Here is a 21,029-nt window from a genome sequence, read left to right on the forward strand (position 1 = left end):
CTCTGCCTGTTCTGCCATGGGGTTCCTAGACTGATGCCCTCCTCCTTAAAGTCCCACTGAGTAACATCAAGCCGTATCAGTTAACCAATCATTGCCGGATCACAGAACAGAAGAACAGAAGAGATGCTATTGGAATAGGAACTGGCAAATGCTAGTCTGACCTTTAAAAAGTGGAAAAAAGAACAGAACAAAGAAGAGGAAAGATGGTGAATTCCATGAACCACAAGGAAAGAAAGTTAATCTGTCCTGGACCAAATCCCAGAACCAGTGTTGAAACATAGTTTATGAGCTCTTAGAAAGCAGCGATCATTAAGAGAGGACGCATGTTCGTGAAAAATACACCAGACTCCCCTTGTTTCCTTTGTAGGTGGGGTCACTAACCTGCAAGGTGAGGGGTCTATCGTAAACCTGCTCGTCCTCAGGGACCGAATTATTGTAGGTGGGTCGATGAAAGAGCACAAAATGACAACCACAAACTGAGTTATTCCCTTTTCAACTATTTTTCAGCTCCTTTGATTAAATTAAGGAGAAGGTCTCCTTTACTGCTAATCTGTCTTTATCATCTCTTTAACGAAAAAAGGGTAGGCCTCAGGCTCTGAGCCTTGAAGACAAATAAGACTAGCCAGAATTCAGTAACACTGTTCTGTATTCTCCATATTTATTTTTAAGGCTCCCGTTTATTTATGGTAAATGAGACATTTCCATTTAAGAAAGTGTCCTTTAAAATAACTTCAGAAAGCACTGAATGGTTTAAAGAAAAATATTAAGGAAATAATAGTATAGGGGGTACTTGGATTCAGCAACAGTACATAGATGGTATAAGAATACCGAAAGTTTGGGAGATGCTGCTGCAAATTAAATGTGGCTGGACAATAGCAAGGAAGAAACCAGTTGGCAGCACTTAGGCTGCCCGAGCCCCTGGACACTCACTGTAGAAAGGCCCATTGCTGCCCACTTGACAGCCATTATTTCCGCCTTCTCCCTGCTGGCAGTTCTCCATCATAATTCCTTGCGATGCTGTATGTGACTCAGAAAAATGCTGACGGATCAAATTTATTTTTTGTGCCATGACTTATCTAGCAGTCGATGGAAACCTACTGACCCTCTTCACAAAATAATACATATTTTTTATTGTGGTATAATTGACATAATATTAGTTTCAGATGTAGATGATTCAATATTTGTGTATGTTGTATGTTTTGGAATATATAATTAAAATACATAAGACTGCAAGGGAAACCAATTATACTGAAACACCATTATTAAAATATTTTTTAAAACCCATCCAAATCGGTATACAGTAAATATATGTACTTCTTTATTAAAATACTAAATAACAAGATCTGGCAGTAGGGCTAAAAACTGTAATTTCAAAGCAGTGATAAGAATAAATAATATTTTGAAATTCCAGCAAATACTATCATATACTATGAAGATACTTATAATTTCTCTCGGTGATAAAGTCATAGATACATTAGGTTTACTATGATTTGTTGCTTACATTTATATTCGAAGAAAATGCTAAATTTTAAGTAGAGGGTGATAGAGATAAAGATGTAATTTTTCCCCCATCCAAATTCAAGGACTCTATGAATCCCTGGTACTGGTCAATCCTTGGGAGTGGGGGACGAGAGTTCTCTTTCCTAGTCCCATACAAAAGTTTAGGAGGGTCATCCCAGTCTGGATATTTAGATGTAAGAGGAAGCTTCGTGAGACGCATGTGAGAAAAGATTTTTTTTTTTTTTTTTTTTGCTTTTAAAAGAGATGCACAAAATAAGAAACTGCTTCTCCTGCCTTTGGATATTGGTACGTGAGCATGCAATGTCTGGAGCTGTGGCAACCATCTTGCAGACAAGACAGACACCTGTGGTCAAGCTGAGAAAATGGCACGGCAGAAAAGATGGATGGAACAAAGGCGCCCGATTCTCTGATTCTGACCTTGGGGCCACATCTCAGTTAAACCAACCTGCCCTGGAGCTGTCCTACTTTAGGACTTTTTATGTGGGATTTAAAATCTTTCGCTTAGATGTTTTGACTTGCAGCATAAAACACCTATATAGTCTAAAGTTGACCCAGGAGACTTTTCCAGCGTTACACATGTCTTTTTCAACCTCTATAACAAAACTAGGTGACTGGATCCCCTAATATTTCCGAGTCAAGGGGTTGCTCTGTGTCTCTGTCCTTTTTTCAGCCACTTGGGCTACTCAATGTAGAGCAGGAGAGCTGTCTAACGAGAACTGACAAGATGAAGGCCAAAGACATTGCTGATGACGGGAGAGCTCTTTGCAAAGGATGCCACCCGGAGCATCGACTTAGAGCTCTATTCTAAGAGCTCTAAGAGGAATCAGAGTTCGTGAAAAGTCGATCTGGCAAAGAGGGCACTGGCATTCCAACATAGTTGTGAAGTCAAGAGATAGTCAGAAAGTCGAAGTTTCCAGGTTCTTAACTGATTCTGATCCAAAGATCAGGGCTGATATCACTCCAATTCTTTATAAGAGATCGGCTTTTTCTCCCCATTAGCCCACATGTGCCGCTAGTTTCCAGTCTATCAATGCACATATTTCTCAGTTCACAGGCATAAATCTGATAGGAAGCTTGAAGAAGACATTGGACAGACACTATAATTACAATCTCTGCTAATCCTGTAATCGGGAGTTAAAACCAGGACACAAGCAGATTTATAAAATAAGGATTTTAGGAACTCAAATGGCATTAGCAGGCTTTAGAAACAAATGTACACAATGACTGAATGAGATCTATCAATACAGAGATACGATCCTTCTACTCCGTATGAACTATGTGGAAAAAGAAAGGACTGCATAGGGAAAGGCTATTTATACCTCTGAGGATGAGCGCAAAGCCATTTCAAGTCCCTTCACAAAGGTACTCTTAAATGTTAAGTTTTGGGAGTCAGAGTAAGAGGAAGACTAAAGGGTGGGGAAGGGAGGAGAAAGAGAAGACAGGCCCCTTTCTTTATTCTAAACCCCATTTTTTTTTTTTTTAATCTCCTTTGGGGGAAAAACAATGAATGATTTCAACAAATATTCATTAAGGTCAGTAAGGTGACAGGAAGGAAGGACTTTTCAAATAAGCATGTTGTACATGCACAGGGCTTGTGTAGAAAATTCCTTGGTAACCAGCTTTCAAGTCACTGGTTTCAGAATTTCTGCTCACCTGACCTGCTCCAGAGGACAAAGATCTCTGTGAAACCGGCAGGGCTGCATTTGTCTACAAAGCCTTTTTCTTCAAGAGCCTGCCTGTCCCTTTGTGGATGGGATGAATAAATCTTTCTGTGCTACACATCAGGGCTGCAAAGTTCCTTGACTGCACTGAGTTGAGAGGTGAATAACATAAAAACCCCAAGTGTCACCGGCCCCAAGTGTGGCAGTGGGCACTGGAGATGGAAGATGGGTCTGGGAAAAACTTCCCCTCAGCTGAATGGAAATATTTCCCTTGGTTTTCTTCTCCTCCAAGTATCCAGATGTGACAGCACTGAGTGGGTGAGTCTCTGAGTGGAGCAACAATTCTGTTCCCTTTGGTGACCAAATATTCCTCAGGAGACACTGAATACAGGCCAATGGAGGAGATTACTACGCTAGCTTTTGACCCCAGATACAGCCTCTCTTAGGCCCACTGTCTTTCCTAGAGGCTTCTAAAATAAAATGGGAAAAAAAAAAGCATTTGTCTTTTTACATTCTTCTATTTAATGGACACTTTAGAAAGCGTTGCACTGTTCAGTATAGGTATATTATTTGTGACAGACTAAATATGGGCAACCGTAAGCTTTGATCATATTTTTGTTCAAAGATTTGGACATCAGGCCATTGATCAATATATTCAAAATAATTAGGGCAAATGAGACACAAAGTAGGCTTTAACCTTGGCCAAGGTGAAAACAGTAGGAGAGACCCAGCAGCACTGAAATATGAGGACAGGGAGAACTGGTGTCACCGCTGAGATGGGCCACATGATGTTAGACAAAATTCAGATAAACTCTAGGCTTCTCTCACAAAGAGACGTGGACTAACATGGAGATATTTGGGGGCCAAAGACCAAAGACCCACCTTCCTCCTTTCCTGCCAGTGCTACTGTCCTCTAGGCTCCCATGTGAGGCTTTAGAGAATTCCTCAACACCTACTTAATTCCTTCCTAGAAAATAGTATTTAATGAGAATGGTCTTGTTCACCTAAATAAGAGAGCCAAGGTTGTGTTTAGAAAACTCATTAGTGATAACATCCTTAAAAGACAGATCTAGACGGAGCCATGAGCTGGTGGGGAGCCAACTCCTTAAGCAGCATTGAAAATGGGGGGTAGGATGGATGGTGCGAAAGGCAAGAGATGGTCCTGGCCTCCTATCAGAGTGAGAGCAACTCTTGGTTTTAATTTGATAAAGAATTTTACCCTGCAGCCGCCAGTGGTACAAGACCGGAGGGTCTTATTTCTGTCCCTCTTCAGACAATAGGAGCAAAAGATGATTTTCACTGGTTAGGAAATCGAAAAGGCTCAGGCCAACACATATTGGTCAAGAGAGATGGACCAGTCCAGCAGTGTTGCCACAGGCTACACATCCTTATGAGGTTTCCACTAGAGAGAACTAGAATGTCCCCAATTTGTTGGTTGGTTGGTGTTTTCATATTCATCTCTCTCTTTTTCACTTACTGTCTCACATGCATACACATGGCCTTTTCTGAACAGATCCCACAGACTGGCATTTGGAGACAGACCGCCAGAAGCTAGGATAGGAGGGATGGAGCTGAAGTTTCTCCGTGTGCCTGGGATCCCAAGATGGTCTCCTCGTGGGGAGGGATCCCCAAGGGCTCAGTGCCAGCTCCAAAGCACCACCAAGTTGCTGGCCCAGAGAGGCCAGCTGGTGCAACAATTCGGTGGTGGGGTTTGGGGGAAGGGAGGGCAGCCCCTGCCCAGCCCACAGACTGCTCACTTAACACAAAGAATCCTTTCAGAGTTATTGGCTGGCAGGGGTCCTCAAAGACTTTTTTACCGCGAGGGGTTATGTACTGAATACAAATCAAGCAGCCTCACTGGGCTACAGCACAAACTGGCCCCGGTCACCGAGAAAGTGATACAGAACGAGGGCCCCACTGGCCCAGCTGCCAGTGTCCAGGCATCATAGTGGGAGACTCCCAGATCCCCAGCTGGTAGCCCCACAAAAGGCGGACTTCAGCACCCCTCATCAGAAGTGGAGCCATTTCATTCTGGTATGCTCAGAGAAATAGCTTAAAGTAGACCAACAGGTTCCCAAGAACACTCTGTTTAGCATTCCTGGTTGGCAGGGAGGCAAAAACTAAGCCAGGGATTCACGGCCAGGGGGTGGTGTTCTGGGGTAAGAGAGAATGAGGTTCAAAGTAATCATGTTAACCTTGTGTAAAAACAAACAAATCTACCTATTGGTTCTGGCCAAACCCAGAGCTGTGAGAGAGACAGTCAGTGAAAGAGAAAGAATATGAATGTGAACAGGCCAAGCAGCAAATTGATGAATTCGAATTCTCCTCTCTAAATATGATAGAGGAGCCTAGCTCCTTTGTTTCATGTTCGCCCGCCCCAAATTCCTCTAGACATGTGGTTCCCACTGGAAGCATCTGCAGATAGTCGCATCTAAAAACATGGACCAAGAGCAGGATGGAGGCTGAGTAGAGCTAACTCCTGAAGAGGCTCATACCTTAATGAAAAAGGAACACAGCACCCAGGAACCTGGGTGTCAGCCAAACCGCCCATTGGTCGTTTGATGACTCATGGGGAAGCCAGGGCTGAGAGCTCCTGACTGGCCTCCTGGTGTTCCCAATGCTGCACTCCCCTCCACTTCTGAGGGTCAAAAAGCCTGGCTATTTGCTCAAGGATGGGGTGGGGTGAGAATGGTCACGATAGCAACTAAGAGACAAAATTCAAGCCCACATTTCCATTAGGGGTCCTCCAATTCTCCTGACGAAACTCCTTAGATGAGACAAACGAATCCACATTACTAGGCCAGTCCTAGATGATGAGCTGAACGAGGAAAATTCTAGGCATAGGTGAAGCTGGCAGCATAAAACTAAAAACAGTTAACAAGTTATGTGAGGCAGCTTGATGGCCACGAATGCTGATCTATAAAGAAAGTAACAATAGATCAAAAAGGGTGGCAGAGAGAAGGCAGTGCCAACACGACATTCTATGGCCTAAAGAATGGCCATAGAAGAGATGCAAGAAATGGCAGAAAAGGACACAAAAGGTTTCAAGATAAATCGAACAGATTAAAAACATGGAGAAAGTTTCAAGCTGAATATATGGCTTACACTCAGAAATTTTCTAGGAAAAGTATAAAAAGTTTATGTTCCCATCTTGTTCACACTTTCTAAATTAAGTTTTTCTCCGAAGCAGTGAGTTGTTCAGTAAGGGGTCCTAGAATATTCCCCGAAAACAGCCCTATACCATGTGACTACTTAAAAAACAATTCTGTGACACACCCACGGTTGAGGCAAATGGAGTCATAACCCGAAGAAACATCTTCCCTCAAGGCAAAAGGGAAAGAAAGTCAGTGACAAAGTTGGAGAAGAACCCAGGTGGCTTGGACTCCCAGTCAGACTCATCGCACAGCTGTCTGCTTTGGTTACCCCTCAAAGTTTTAAATTAAGAATGTGTTGATAAAACTGTTTGTTCTTTAATGCAAAATTTGGGGACTGACAGCTAATAGAGATGAGGACCCTGGACAGAAGCTCGGGGCTCCTCTCATTGCCCAGCTGGGTGCCCACTGACTGTGCTATAGCTCAGGCACTCAGTGGGATATTTATAGCTGCCTTTAAATTTACTCAGCTCTCCATAAAGCGAGGTAATGGGGCGCCCTTTACTGCTGCTAGTGGTTATTGTCCTAACATTCTTTAATTAGCAAAAAGCGTTGGCACAGCCACTTTCAGAGCATTTGATCTTACTGTCCTGGTGTTCCCTATTTCAGGCTCAACAGCCCCCACTCCTTTGGAGAAAATGCACTTTAGCAAATTTGAAAATGGAAGGCATGTGTGTATATGAGCACAGATAATTATATTTGTGCACCTATACTCACTCTTCTGCTCACTCCTCACATATCCACAATTGCTGAGAACCTGTGAGACTTTACGATACCTCCACAAAACTCTCACTCATACATCTGTCAATGAGGGGCTAGGAATTCTTAAAACTGAGGACTGGAGAAATCTTAAGGTCACTAGGATCCTGCTTAATTTTCTCAATATCCAAAAAAAAAAAAAAAAAAAAAGCTGGTAATTTTTAATCTACCTTCAAAGTTATAGAGTAGGACTAGGGCTATCGAGATACTAATAGGGAGGACTGAGCTTGTATTTACATGGGCCAAAGAATAATCCTATTTGCTCTGAAATAATTAATCCTTTACTATTGGACAAAAGATGGGAAGGGCCTCTGCTTCATGGGGGTGTGCAATACCTAAACACAGAAGATGATAAATAAAATCAGAAAATAAAACTGGGTAGTGTGACTGTGACCAGTGGGGCTACTTTAGGTAGGGTAGTGATGAAAAGTCTCTCTGTAGCGACCTCATCAAGAAGTGGAGGAAGAACATTCTAGGTAGCGGAGAGAGCAAACGCCTTACTGGGGAGAAGAACGAGCTGAAGAGTATTCCAAAAGCAGAAAGAAGAGCATTGTAGCTGAAGTGCAGGAAGGAGGAGGAAGGTGATAAAACATGAAGGCAGAGATACAGGAAAGGCATGATGGCTCAGGGCCTGTGGTCCATGGTAAGCAATTTTACTATCTGAATTATGAAGGAAAGACACAGGAGCATTTTCAGCAAATCAGTAACGTCATCTGAAATAACGTCACAAAGGTCACTTGGGTGGCTGTGAAGAATAGATTGTACAGAGCGAGAGTAAAAATCTGTGTCTCCAATAGGTAAATTTCTTAGTTTTGAATAGATGTTCTGTGGTTATATAAGACGTTAACATAAGGGGAAGCTGGGTGAAAGGTACCTGGGAACTATTTTTGACCTTTCTGTAAGTCTAAAGTTATCCCAAAATTAACTGTTAAAAACGAAAAACACCTTATATCTTGAATGAATAATTGAAAAGTCTAAATTAGGTGCAATACCAAGAGCAGATAAGTCCAGAAAAACAAGGAAAGTAACGAAAAAAGAATGCACTCTCAATAACTGACTTTGAATAAAATATTTCCTTTCTATACTAGTTTCCCTATTAGAAAATAACAGCTGTCACTTTGTTACCACTATTACTACTTGTTAAGATTAACTGTGATTTTCCTTAGTTACTTCTTGTCCAATATCACAAAATAAGTACAATTAATCCCACTTTACATATGAATCCGAAGCTTAAGAAGTGTAGTATGCATGAAGCGGAACCAGAATTTGAACCCAGGTTTCTGACTCCAGAATACTTTCCTGCCCACCACTATGATATAATGCCCACTGGTGTGTGTGCATGTGCGTGCTTGCATGCACACACGCGCACATACATATACACACATTCTCTCTCATACGTAACTTTATATTTTGTAGGATAAAGTTTGGGAAAAAAATATTTGGGCTTCCTCCAACCAAAATATGAACACATTTATACACACATTGTATATATGTGTGTATAACTGCAGGCATGGACCCATGATTAAGGGTTGAATTTATGTTGGAGATACCTGAAAAGCCATTCTTAGAACTTTTCAGTTCCACATCTGTGTCTGCTGGGCTCTGATCTTGAGCATGAAGCTCAACATTTCTGTGACTTGGTTACAGTAAAGCCAAATTTGTAGCAATGCAAAAAGGTACTTCTAGTATTACTGCGTAAATAAATGCTTCTTCCCGGGGCGAAGACCCAGTGGCCGTGCAGCTCACACTTGGCTCCGCCACCCCTCAACAGGCCCAGGTACATGGAGTCACCTGCTGGCTGTCAAATGTAGCCTTCCTTTTCTCTTAAGTGGCGCATTATAGTGGTTTAGAATTTGGGTGCTGGACCGATTTGAGACTGAAATCAGGCTTTGTCATGGCAGCGAGCTAAATGAGGCGCAGAAGGTATATCCACATCCTAACGCCCAAACCTGTGATTGTTATGGAAAAAGTGTCTTTGCAGATATTAAGCATCTTCAGATGACATCATCCTGGAATATCCAAGTGGGCCCTAAATCTAATGACAAGTATCCTTATACGTCGCAAAGAGAAAAGGGACAGAAGATGATAAATCAACTTGATCATGAAGGCCGAGATTGAAGTGACGGGGCCACAAGTCAAAGAATGCTGACAGTGACCAGAAACTAGAGGAGGCAAGAGATGAGGAACACATTCTCCCTTAGAGCCCCTGGGGAGAGTGTGGCCTTGCCAGAACTGTGAGAGAATCAATTTCTGATGTTTTAAGCCATCACATGTGATAATTTGTTATGACAGCCTCGAGAAACTAATATTCACTTAGATTCTGTGATCCTGAGAAAACTTAAATCCATCTGCAAAATGGGGAATCTAATTGTACCCACCTCACAGGGGTGTGAGGATCAAATACGTATAAGGACGCTTCTCCATCAACACCCTAGTAAATGTTGCTTTAACAGCAATATTGCTACTGCTATACCAAGGCAATTAAAGAGAAAGATAAACCACAAGGGCTTATAATGGGCCAGTACACCTGCAGAGATGCACATTTCCAAGGCTCCTGGCTCAACTTCTTGGGTCTGTTTGACCATTTAGGTAACTGTGGCTAGAATGGGCGCCAGACTGACGATTCCAAAAGAGGCGGAAATGGGTGTGTTGAGAGATTTCTCCCTTCACTCAGGCTTCGCAGCCCACAAAGAAACTGGAAGTCCCAGGAAACTAGCCTCAGAGAAGAGGGAGAGGCCCTTCCATTCTATACCTCTTTGCCATTCTTACTAAGCATCTTGCCTCTTCTTTGATGAGGTTTTAAAATTGCTCTGGATGAGACCTGCAGGGAGAGTGCTCTTCTGTCCACTTGCTTCTGTTTCCCTTAAAGAGCAGAGTTCTTAGGGGAAAAGGACAGTAGACTCTGAGGGCATGCATAAGACTGGATAATTCTAGAACAGTTGTGTTGCCTTGAATCTTCTGGCTCAAGGAAGAAGATCCATTTCTTTATGACTGGGTAGTAATGGCACAGCCACGGCCTCACTATGGAATCACAGCCAAGAAAAATAACCTTACTTTTTTTGCAATAGTGACTTTATCTACTAAACAGAAACCTCATGATCCATTGACCCTGGAGGGTATTCACACACGTGCAAGTAAGACATGCAAACACATGCACACACACATGCTCATTGCCTTGAGAAGGAGGAAGCGAGTATTTCCACGTAGACCATTTCTTATACTATTTTATCATTACTAATTCACCAATCAATTGATGTCTTTTCTTCCCTTTGTGGAGGGCAATTCCCATAGTTTTTCTTCTTTCTTATTGTTTCCCAAATCCCCTATTCTCCTTTGCTCTTGTTCTGTTCTTAGCTCAAATGGCAGCATATAGAGGATAAAAATGAAAAAGATGCTTGAGTAGAGTTTGGCAGCCCAACAGTATTACAAACAGGAACTAGAGTTTCAGGGAATACGTGATCTTCCTGCCACTGGTGGGCTTACGTTAAGGGGCCCAAAGGCCTATTGGAGGCAAGACAGTACCCTGCCCAAGGCTGCTCACTCCTAGCAAACCCTGTGAGGCATTATGGACATCTAGTGGCTGCTTGGGATAATGCCTCAGGGCTGCACATCAGGGTGGGCAGTGGTCCAGCCCTGGGCTTTACCAGGAGCCCAATGTTTCGGGCTGGGCCAGTTACTCAGAATGGCAGACTGGCTACATGGAAGACCCACCTTTACCCTAGTCCAGCAAAGTATAACGATAGCACCTAAGCACAAGACCACAGAAGACAGCCATTTGGAAGTACCTTCAAACCCCAGGTTTAAATGCCAATTAGCCCATACATCATTGCCATCTTGACTGAGGGGCTGAGCTCTGAAGGGACAGACTCTGATATTAATTAGTCATGTGTCTTTAGGTAAGTCACTATGCCTGTCTGATTTTCATTAACAACATTTGTAAAATGAGAGGTTAAGTCCACATGATCTGCAAGGTCCCTTATAGCTTTAACATTCTGTGATCTATGAGCCTTTTTAGCAGCTGGGAAAACACTGATCTTCTTTGGCACCGTGGATCGCTAGATTAAACTGATTAAACTGAAGAAAGCATTCTCTTCTCAACTTCGTGGCTCATTTCCAAGACCGGGCTACAATCCCAAAGGATCAACCTTCTTCACAGAGCTATGTATCTGAGAAGGTTGGGTGGGAGGTGTGTGTGGGGTGGGGGTGGGGGTGGGGGGTGGGGTAAGTCGGAAATCGTGGACTATGAGAGCTGGAAGGAACATTCTAGCCCATTTTCGTAATTTTATTAAGTGAAAAAACCCAAGGTTTAGAGCTGTTTTAAGATTTGTCATATGTCTAATCAGCGGCAGAAAGGGAGCTAGAACTTAGGTATCTCAATCTTAGTATGGGTACCAAGCTGCTGACACAGGTTTTGCCCAATCACTGGCTGCCTTCTTCAGTTCTCCCTGGCTTTATCACAGCAGTCGCACTGTGTGAAACTGTAAGTGAAAACATTCTCAACCCGGTGTTTCTTCTTTCCCTCCACCTCAAAGTTTAAGCCTTCCTCTTCTTTTTATTCCTCGGTGGTACCACTCCAAATCAAGGAAGCAGGCAGAACCGGGGGCTGTGAGGACCAACAGATGATGGCTAGATGATACTTGGGTTACATAGAGTGTCACTTTCAGTTCAGAAGGGCTGTGTGCTGCTGGCATGACCTCACAGCCTCCTCAGTCTGGTTTGTAGCTTCTGTGCTGCTCTCAGCACAGCTGGGCCAGCAGAGGACAAAGCAATCTCATCTAGAACTCCATGGGCTACAAAGAGCTTTGGGCACATTCACCATCACAGTCACAAATATTACTGGGAGACAACCTCATTACTAAATATTGGATTAATCCAAGGTAGCCCACCTTTCCATCCACACAGTATGGGGGGGGGGCAAAACCTTTCATTTGCTGGGCTTGGAGCTGAATAGATGGGCCCTGAGTTTGCCTATACTGGCAGGAAACCAGCCCAGCCAGAGCCCCTCTTTTGTCTGAGGAGGGAGGTGCAGACATACTCCAGTGTGCCATCTAGACCCTGGCCCGGGCATCCTCTGGCATTCTTATCAGCTGGATGCCAGCTGTAGTAGGGAGAGGAATTTCTCATCAGCAAGTTTCTGATTCTCTCCCACAGATCCCTGTCAGGCTAGGTTTACATTTCCTGGTTCTATATATAAGATGGTAGTGTTCAGTTTGAAGTTGATGATGTATAGATGGGGCTTTAGTCAAGAAAGCAAAAAGGTGCTAAAGAGCCCAGACAGAACCCTGAGTATCAGGGCTCGATTTTCCTCCATTTCTCTCATTCTTTCTTTTGATCAGTCATTGTTAATGAAACAAGTTAAATAAAAGATCTATTTCCTCATTCTCCCCTCTCCTACCCATAGTTCTATTTCTCTCCCATGTACCCTTCACTGAACATTTTTTTTACCCATTTACACTATGCAGAGTAGACACGTTGGACATTTCTGTTACAGTTATGAAAACACTGGGCTCGGGGTCTGAAGACCGAACTGAAATCCTGGCACCACTGCTATTTGGGTATATGACTTGAACATACTATTTACTTGAGCTCAGTACTTCCATCTGTAAATGGGGACAACTGTGGCAATTACTTCACTGGGTAAATGAAGATTAGATAAGGTTACACACACACATCCATAGTGTAGTAGACAGCATGAAATGTCCCAGTAAATGACTGTTAACAGTGGATGAATGAAACCTGAGTTCTCAACAACTGGGCAAAAACTCTAGGGAATCACTTCCGGGCCTAAGTTACTGGATACCTGAGCTTTGCCAAGGTTCAAATCCTGCTCTCCCGCTTACTGTGTGACCCTAAGCAATGTGTTAACTATTAACATTGTTACTGACCATAAACACAAAATAAAAAGGGCTTGGTAAACAATGGGGAATCCAGCTTCCCTACAATGGAACTGTTTCCAGGACTTCAAGAATTCCCTGGCATATTTAAGGAGACCCAAGTTACTGGCAGCAGAGATAGGGGTGTGGAAAGTTGAGAAATCCAGGACCTCCAGGTTCCTAAGCAATAACCCATGGACAGGTGATGAAGGTTTAACAAGCAAACTTGACAGGGGTGGACGGGGGAGGAGTCTGGAGACAGCCCTCGAAAAGAAGCAATACTAAACCGATGCCAAATTCTACCAGACTGGCTTCCCACGGCTTAGCCACAGATGGCCCCAACCCACTAGGCAGAGAAAGGGGTTGCTTTTTCTTTTTTTTTTCCTGCGTTGGGAAAAGGCTAACCTAGTCCAGTTCTACACTGGTCTGTCAAACGCCCCAGCGTCTGACCCTCACCAGAAACAGGGACAGATTGCTGCGAGGTTCGCAGGGAGTACCAGGCGACGCTCATGGGGCAAAAGGTTTAAGACCCCACCCTCTGGAACTGGAAGGGGAAAGGGGCTAAGGTTGTGAAGAGAGAGAAGGAGCAGCTGAGGCTCCTGTGAATGAACGGGTTGTGCCCTGGGTTCTGGGAGTTCACCTCGATCCTTTCTGCCGCCGTTGTCACTCCCCAGCTCCTCGCACTTGGTCTTTCTTTCCACTGTTTGCCTCCCCCGCAACCCTCATTAAGAAAACTATCATTTAAAGCCCTAGTTAAAGCCCAAGAGGGGTGAGGAAATCTGCGAGGGAGGAGGCAGGATTGAGAGGCCTCTGCAGCAGCACAGGGCTGTAAGCGCAACCCAGACTCTTGGTCTTCTGGTCCCCAGCCGCCCCCACGTCCCCACCGTGCAGCTCCAAACTCCGCGTACGCAGCGGGGCCGCGCGGCCCGGCGCCCCGTCAGCAGTCGGCGGGGGTGAGGATGACGCGGTCCAGGCGGGAGGCCGGCCAAATGCAGTAGCCCCGCCGTGGGCCGCCGCGCCTCTGGATTCCTGGCCCCTGAACCCACCTCATCGGGTGCAGGGGGGTACTCTGCGACCAGGTGCGGGGCGAGGGGTGGGGGCGGCGCAGTCTCTCCCTCAGCAGCCCCGCGCCCGCTCCAGCCTATCAGCTGCCACCCGGCGGCTCCCTCGGACCGACCGGACCAAAATAGCTACTAACGCCTGCGAGTTGCGCGGCCCCTCACTTGACGCTCACTCCGGCTCGCTCGCTCGCCAGCCCGCTACCCTCGTGTAGAGGGGGCGGGAGGAAGCGGCCCGGGGAGGGGGGGGGTGGGGGGTGGGGGGGAGAGAGAGAGAGAGGAAGGAAGGAAGGAAGGAAGGGAGACGGAGGGGAGGACGGAAGGCGCGGGCTGCGCGGCGGCGGCGCTGGAAGGCGCCGGCGTTAACCCCTCGAGGGCAGGCGGCGGAGGGGGAGCGGTGTTCGCACATAAGAGCACTGCATCACGCTAATCTTCTCCCCAGAACAGTATGCGTCAGCAGTACATTCACGTTCTGACTGAAGGACAAAAGGATGAGAGAGCAGTCTGCGTGGCTGCTGCCTGCAACACCACGAGCCCGGCGCGAGGAGGAGACCGTGGGCGCCGAGCGCAGGGGCCCCGCTGCTGCTGCTGCTGCCGCCGCCGCCGCCGCCACTAGCGAGCGGGGACCATGTTCCCGGGCTCCGGAGCGTTTCCCGCAGCTGAGAGCCCCGCTGCTCACGCCGCCGCCAGCGCTCGGCCCGCCGCAGCAGTCCTCGGGCAGCGCAGCAACTGAAGGAGCTGGGAGCCGAAGCCCCGAACTCGCTCTCTCCGCACAAAGCCAGAGCCAGCGGCGCGCCGGGGGCCGGGCTGCGGCGGGCGGTTACGCGCTGCCGGGGGCTGCGGCCGCCACCGCCGGACCCGCGCCCGCCCCCGGACTCCGCGAAGGGGCCTGCGGTGCGGGCGCGCCCGGGCCGCTGCGCGCCTCTCTGGCCCACGGACCTGGTCCCGGCGCTGCCTCCACGCCGCTGCCCCTCAGGGGCTGGACGGATTACTGCTCCTCGCGCCAGCGGACGGCGGACTGGGAAAGTCAGCCCACATTCTCTCTTTAACCCTTAAGAGAAGAGGCGAGGAAAGAAGGGGGTGTGTGTCTGGGGAGGGCGCAGGAGCCGCGACACCGCCAGTTAACTCTCGCGGCCCCGCGAGCTAAAGACTGCATCAGCCGCGGAGCAGCCGCCACAAGGAGAGCAGGCAGCGCAGCAGCCGGCGAGCGCGCGGCCTGGGAGGCTTCGGGCGCCCCCTCACTCCCGGCCGGGCGCAGCCCCGGGCGCGGGCTGGGGGCGCCGGAGGCACGCTCCGGCGATGAAGCGTCTTCTCCCTTGGCTGGTGCGAGCTGGTGCCAGGGTCCAAGGACAAAGCCGGGAAGCGCTGGTGGCGCCGCTCCTCGGGCTGAGGGGGGGGTATGCACCTGCATAGCCCGCCGGGCCTTGGCTCTCCCAGGCGCTTCAACTCCGCTGCTCCGCCGTAGCCCGCTCCGGATTTACTAGAAGCCATTTTGTCTCCCCCTCCCCTCCCCTCCCCATCTCCTCTCCCATCTTTCCTTTTTCCCCTCTCTTTTGTTAATTACAACTAAGAAGTAAGAATGGAACGAGGGCCAGTCTTGGGGAGACTTGAGACACCACGCCAGTTCCTCCCTCCTTCCTTCCAAGGCAGTAGGTGAAAGCTAATAACTGGGTGGGGATGTCAGCAGTGGGGACAGAGTCTCCGCTTCCCAAGGGCTGGACTCTGAAGGGGGGGCTGGTGAAGCTGAGGGGCCACTTGAGAGTTTGGCATGATTTTCCCCGCCGATCTGCTCCGTCTCTCTAATCGCCCCCTCCTCACCTCCTTCTCCAGATGGAAAGAGGCGCTCCTAGCTCACTTAAGCCGGGGTAGGGCTGGTTCTCCTTTCCAAGCCAAAATCCCAGGCGATGGTGAATTATGAACGTGCCACACCATGAAGCTCTTGTGGCAGGTAACTGTGCACCACACCTGGAATGCCGTCCTGCTCCCGGTCGTCTACCTCACGGCTCAAGTGTGGATTCTGTGTGCAGCCATCGCTGCTGCTGCTTCGGCGGGGCCCCAGAACTGCCCGTCTGTCTGCTCGTGCAGTAACCAGTTCAGCAAGGTGGTGTGCACCCGTCGGGGCCTCTCTGAGGTCCCGCAGGGTATTCCCTCCAACACCCGGTACCTCAACCTCATGGAAAACAATATCCAGATGATCCAGGCAGACACCTTCCGACACCTCCACCACCTGGAGGTTCTGCAACTGGGCAGGAACTCCATCCGGCAGATCGAGGTGGGGGCCTTCAACGGCCTGGCCAGCCTCAACACCCTGGAGCTCTTTGACAACTGGCTGACAGTCATCCCGAGTGGAGCCTTTGAGTACCTGTCCAAGCTGCGGGAGCTGTGGCTGCGAAATAACCCCATAGAAAGCATCCCCTCTTATGCCTTCAACAGGGTGCCCTCCCTCATGCGCCTGGACTTGGGGGAGCTCAAGAAGCTGGAGTATATCTCTGAGGGGGCTTTTGAGGGACTGTTCAACCTCAAGTACCTGAACTTGGGCATGTGCAACATTAAAGACATGCCCAATCTCACTCCCCTGGTGGGGCTGGAAGAGCTGGAGATGTCAGGGAACCACTTCCCTGAGATCAGGCCTGGCTCCTTCCATGGCCTAAGCTCCCTCAAGAAGCTATGGGTCATGAACTCACAGGTCAGCTTGATTGAGCGGAATGCTTTTGATGGGCTGGCCTCACTTGTGGAACTCAACCTGGCCCACAATAACCTCTCTTCTTTGCCCCATGACCTCTTCACCCCACTGAGGTACCTGGTGGAGTTGCACCTACACCACAATCCTTGGAACTGTGATTGTGATATTTTGTGGCTCGCCTGGTGGCTTCGGGAGTATATACCCACCAATTCCACCTGCTGTGGCCGCTGTCATGCTCCCCTGCACATGCGAGGCCGCTACCTGGTGGAGGTGGACCAGGCCTCCTTCCAGTGCTCTGCTCCCTTCATCATGGATGCGCCTCGGGACCTCAATATCTCTGAGGGTCGGATGGCAGAACTTAAGTGTCGGACTCCTCCTATGTCCTCCGTGAAGTGGTTGCTGCCCAATGGGACAGTACTCAGCCACGCCTCCCGCCACCCTCGGATTTCTGTCCTCAATGATGGCACCTTGAACTTTTCCCATGTGCTGCTTTCAGACACTGGGGTATACACATGCATGGTGACCAATGTGGCAGGCAACTCTAATGCCTCGGCCTACCTCAATGTGAGCACGGCCGAGCTCAACACTTCCAACTATAGCTTCTTCACCACGGTCACAGTGGAGACCACTGAGATCTCGCCTGAGGACACGACACGCAAGTATAAGCCTGTTCCTACCACATCCACTGGTTACCAGCCGGCATATACCACCTCTACCACGGTGCTCATTCAGACCACCCGTGTGCCCAAGCAGGTGGCAGTACCCGCGACAGACACCAATGACAAGATGCAGACCAGCCTGGATGAAGTCATGAAGACCACCAAAATCATCATTGGCTGCTTTGTGGCAGTGACTCTGCTAGCTGCCGCCATGTTGATCGTCTTCTATAAACTTCGTAAGCGGCACCAGCAGAGGAGTACAGTCACGGCCGCTCGGACAGTTGAGATTATCCAGGTGGATGAAGACATCCCAGCGGCGGCATCTGCAGCAGCAACAGCAACTCCATCCGGTGTATCAGGTGAGGGGGCAGTAGTGCTGCCCACAATTCATGACCATATTAACTACAACACCTACAAACCAGCACATGGGGCCCACTGGACAGAAAACAGCCTGGGGAACTCTCTGCACCCCACAGTCACCACTATCTCTGAACCTTATATAATTCAGACCCATACCAAGGACAAGGTACAGGAAACTCAAATATGACTCCCCCTCCCCCCAAAAACATAAAATGCACAATAGAATGCACAAAAAAAAAAAAAAAATGACAGCAACTTTTGTACAGAGTGGGGAGAGACTTTTTCTTGTATATGCTTATATATTAAATCTATGGGCTGGTAAAAGAAACAGATTATATTAAAATTTAAAAACAAAAAATCAAAACAAAACTATTTTCTAACTTGTAAGTTCTATTTAAAGGGGGAGTGGGGTTCTTGGGAACGTTGTGGGGTAGAAGCCGCAAGTCAACTTGCTATGCTGCCAGAAGGGATTTCTGGTATAAGGCTGAAACTGCTAAGATAAACTACAACGACAACAAATATCCCTAAGGAGGTAGGGTGTGGGCTGCTGAGGGGTGGGGGGTACACTGAATCTGTCATTTTTTAGAAGATGCTTCTTAGGATAGAGGAATATCCATTTCTATAGACACCTTTCTTAAGCTGAGAGCCGTCTTTGCAGATTTATCTTATTAAAAAAATACAAAAAAGCACCAAGAATTTGTACTGTGCTAAAATGTTGAGAGGCAATAATATTTTTCTTCAAAGGCCAAGGGGAAGAAAGATCTATAAGTGTGTTTTAAACAGGGAATCCATCGGAATTCAAATGAATCCTTAAAGGCGCTGGGTCTTTATGTCTGTCCATGTGCATGAGTCTCCTTGGTGTGTGCACTGGGACACAAGTGTGCCCCGCCTGACAGCGCTTCAGGAAGGAGCAGAGAAGGAAGGGAGCTGGCTGGCGTAGCTCTCAGTCAAATGCTTTCACATTGCACCAGATTCCTGCAGTTGGGCTTAACCCACTCTGTGCAGGGCATGTGTCTATTCAGGGTTTCCCATGAGAGGGAGGAGGCCCTGAAAGTGGGTGCGGCAGCAGAGGGGGTGGGAAGGGAGAGCAGAAGCAGAGAGAATGTATTCACAGGAGGCCATATACTAGCATTGTGTTATGTCCACCTGTTGTTCCCGGTACCTGACAAATGATTGTAGACAATGATGGCATTTTATGATTTTTAAAACTGGTTTTGTTTGTTTTAAGGTGGAGAGGGAGGAGGCTGGGAGTGGGGAGCTTGGGGGAGTGGAAGCTTTTCTCATGCTTGTGATTTGGTGACTATTCTAAATGCTGATTCATTAGGGATTATTACAGCTGATGTCAACTAGTTGTGGTGATGGGGTGGGGGCAGAACATGAGTAGAGAAGAAAAAGGAGAGACAGCAAGGGCACAGGCTCATTTAAAGTAAAATGAAGCCTTTCTCAACCAGGATGGTTCATAAAAAAGATGTGAAATCGACAGATAAAACGGATACACATGCACACGAGTGAGTTCTGCATGGAGTTCTGCTGGATGTAGCACGAAGGGAAGGCTTCCCTCTCCCAGGCCTACCTCAGGAGGAGGTGGAAAGAGAGGAAAAGAGATTAGGCGATGAAGTAGGGAAGGCAGAGATCTCTGTTATTCTGGTCCATTTAATGCTGTAACTTCTTTCATTTATTATTTTAGCTTTAAAAGGTAATAAAGGGTTCAGATTTGAAAGGGGGTGGGATGGGTGGGGGGAATGCCAACAAAAGAACACTGATTGTAATGTGAGAAAAGTGTATTTTTGTATTTTAATAAATATTGTTCAATTTTTAATTCAATGTTCCCAAAGGGTTAACTTGAGTTAAGACCCTGAACCTATGAATTCTTATGAACATTGACAAAGTCATTTCTATTTAAAGCAAAAAGGGAAGGGGAGGGGAGAGATAAGGTGGGAGGAGAAAACAATGTTACATTTCGTAAAGTATGAGAAAAATGCTGAAGCTGTCAACAACCTTTCCTTAGCTTAAATAAAAGCACCCCGATTCTAGTGCACCTTTCCGCGAGCTAAGTGTGTTAGTCCCTAGCTTTGTTGGGGGTAGAACCAGATTCCTTATGCCCTGGAAAAGCAGGGGAAATGGGTCAGCTTCAGCTCCTGGGACTGGGCCAGAAGTTAAATGCCACCTCAGCAGAAGCTGCTGGTCAGGCAGCACCAGCTCTACCCGGGGACCCTGGGGGACCTGGATTTAAGAGGTCTGCCATAATGTTGTTTGGCTTAAATTTCTCACAGGCAGTGTTGCTTCTGTTGTCTGGGTGCGAAGTAGTCAAACATGTTTTGTGGTGGTGGGTGTCAGTCTCCTGATGCTTAAAGAGTAATGACGTCCAGGGAAGCTGCATGAACTGGGACCCTGCGTCTCCTTCAGCGCCAGTATTTATACTAATGCAGGGAATCGGGGACTGAGTGGGTGTGATCTCTCTGGCACTGAACAGGGAGAGAGGCGGGCAGCACTTTGCAGCAGTTGGCTAAGAAATGGCTAAGAAAGGGCCAATTTTTAATCCTCCTGGGTGTATATGTCTCATTTGTGGGTCTGTGTTTGCGGCAGCATGTATGCATGGGCACACACTTAGAAACTGCCACTCGTTTCTGGGCTCCAAAGATATGTTCCCTCTCCCTATCCTTTACCACCCTACCCCCAATAGAGAGAGAAAACTGCGGCAGAGTAAAGGGTGGGACTTGGCTAGGACCAGTTGAAAATGCAAGAAATTACCCCCTTTCCTAGTGCCAAAAGACACAGCTCAGGCTGGTTAGTACAGCTTCAGAGGCAATTGTGGAAGTTGCTGCTTCAGAAACAGAGGATGTGGAGCCAGTTTTCGAACATCCCTCCTTTCTCCACAGCTATTTGGGCAGTCAGGGAATTACGGAAGTAGCTCTGGAATAACGAAGGGTCTGAGGCTGAACGAAGGTCTGAAGGGAGAGGGAGAGAAATGGGCCTAAGACCAAATGCATTTGTTGTGGGGATTGAGCAAATTAAGGTCTTAGAATTTTAGGAATAAGTGCTTTCTGGAAGGAACCACAAAGGTGTTGGGGAAGGCTGAGAATATGGTTCCTAGGTGTAAGTGTCCTTTCCCCACGGGGCCTGCTGCTTGGCCTGGGCACTGTTTCAGCTTTTAGAGCAGCAACCCTCCTTTGCCTTAATGTTGGAGTATATGTCTTTTGTAGCAGGTACTTGGGTCAGGTCTTCAAGGGAGTCCCACCAGCACCGCAAGAACAGCCTTTAATGCTGCGCTGGTGACTCATCCTAGAGCCGGGCCAAGCTGTA

General features: G+C 47.4%; 2 protein-coding genes across 2 annotated transcripts in view; one reads left to right on the forward strand and one right to left on the reverse strand.

Moving 5' to 3' along the window:
• The window catches only part of SND1 (staphylococcal nuclease and tudor domain containing 1), a 390,995-nt gene that overhangs the window by 42,741 nt on the left and 327,225 nt on the right, over nucleotides 1-21,029 (reverse strand). The gene's annotated exons all lie outside the window — the stretch shown is intronic.
• On the forward strand, nucleotides 15,006-19,545 carry LRRC4 (leucine rich repeat containing 4). Its single transcript, XM_039860624.1, has 2 exons — nucleotides 15,006-15,670; nucleotides 15,855-19,545. Exon 2 carries the CDS (start codon nucleotides 15,955-15,957, stop codon nucleotides 17,911-17,913), a length of 1,959 nt encoding a protein of 652 aa, XP_039716558.1. The 5' UTR covers nucleotides 15,006-15,670; nucleotides 15,855-15,954; the 3' UTR covers nucleotides 17,914-19,545.

The sequence above is a fragment of the Pteropus medius genome, unplaced genomic scaffold, assembly GCF_902729225.1.
Source record: "Pteropus medius unplaced genomic scaffold, Ma_sr-lr_union100, whole genome shotgun sequence".
NCBI classification, from domain to species: domain Eukaryota; kingdom Metazoa; phylum Chordata; class Mammalia; order Chiroptera; family Pteropodidae; genus Pteropus; species Pteropus medius.

What these genes read in the sequence shown, in the direction of transcription:
- LRRC4 (XM_039860624.1), top strand. Translation starts at nt 15,955, where the DNA reads ATGAAGCTCTTGTGGCAGGTAACTGTGCACCACACCTGGAATGCCGTC.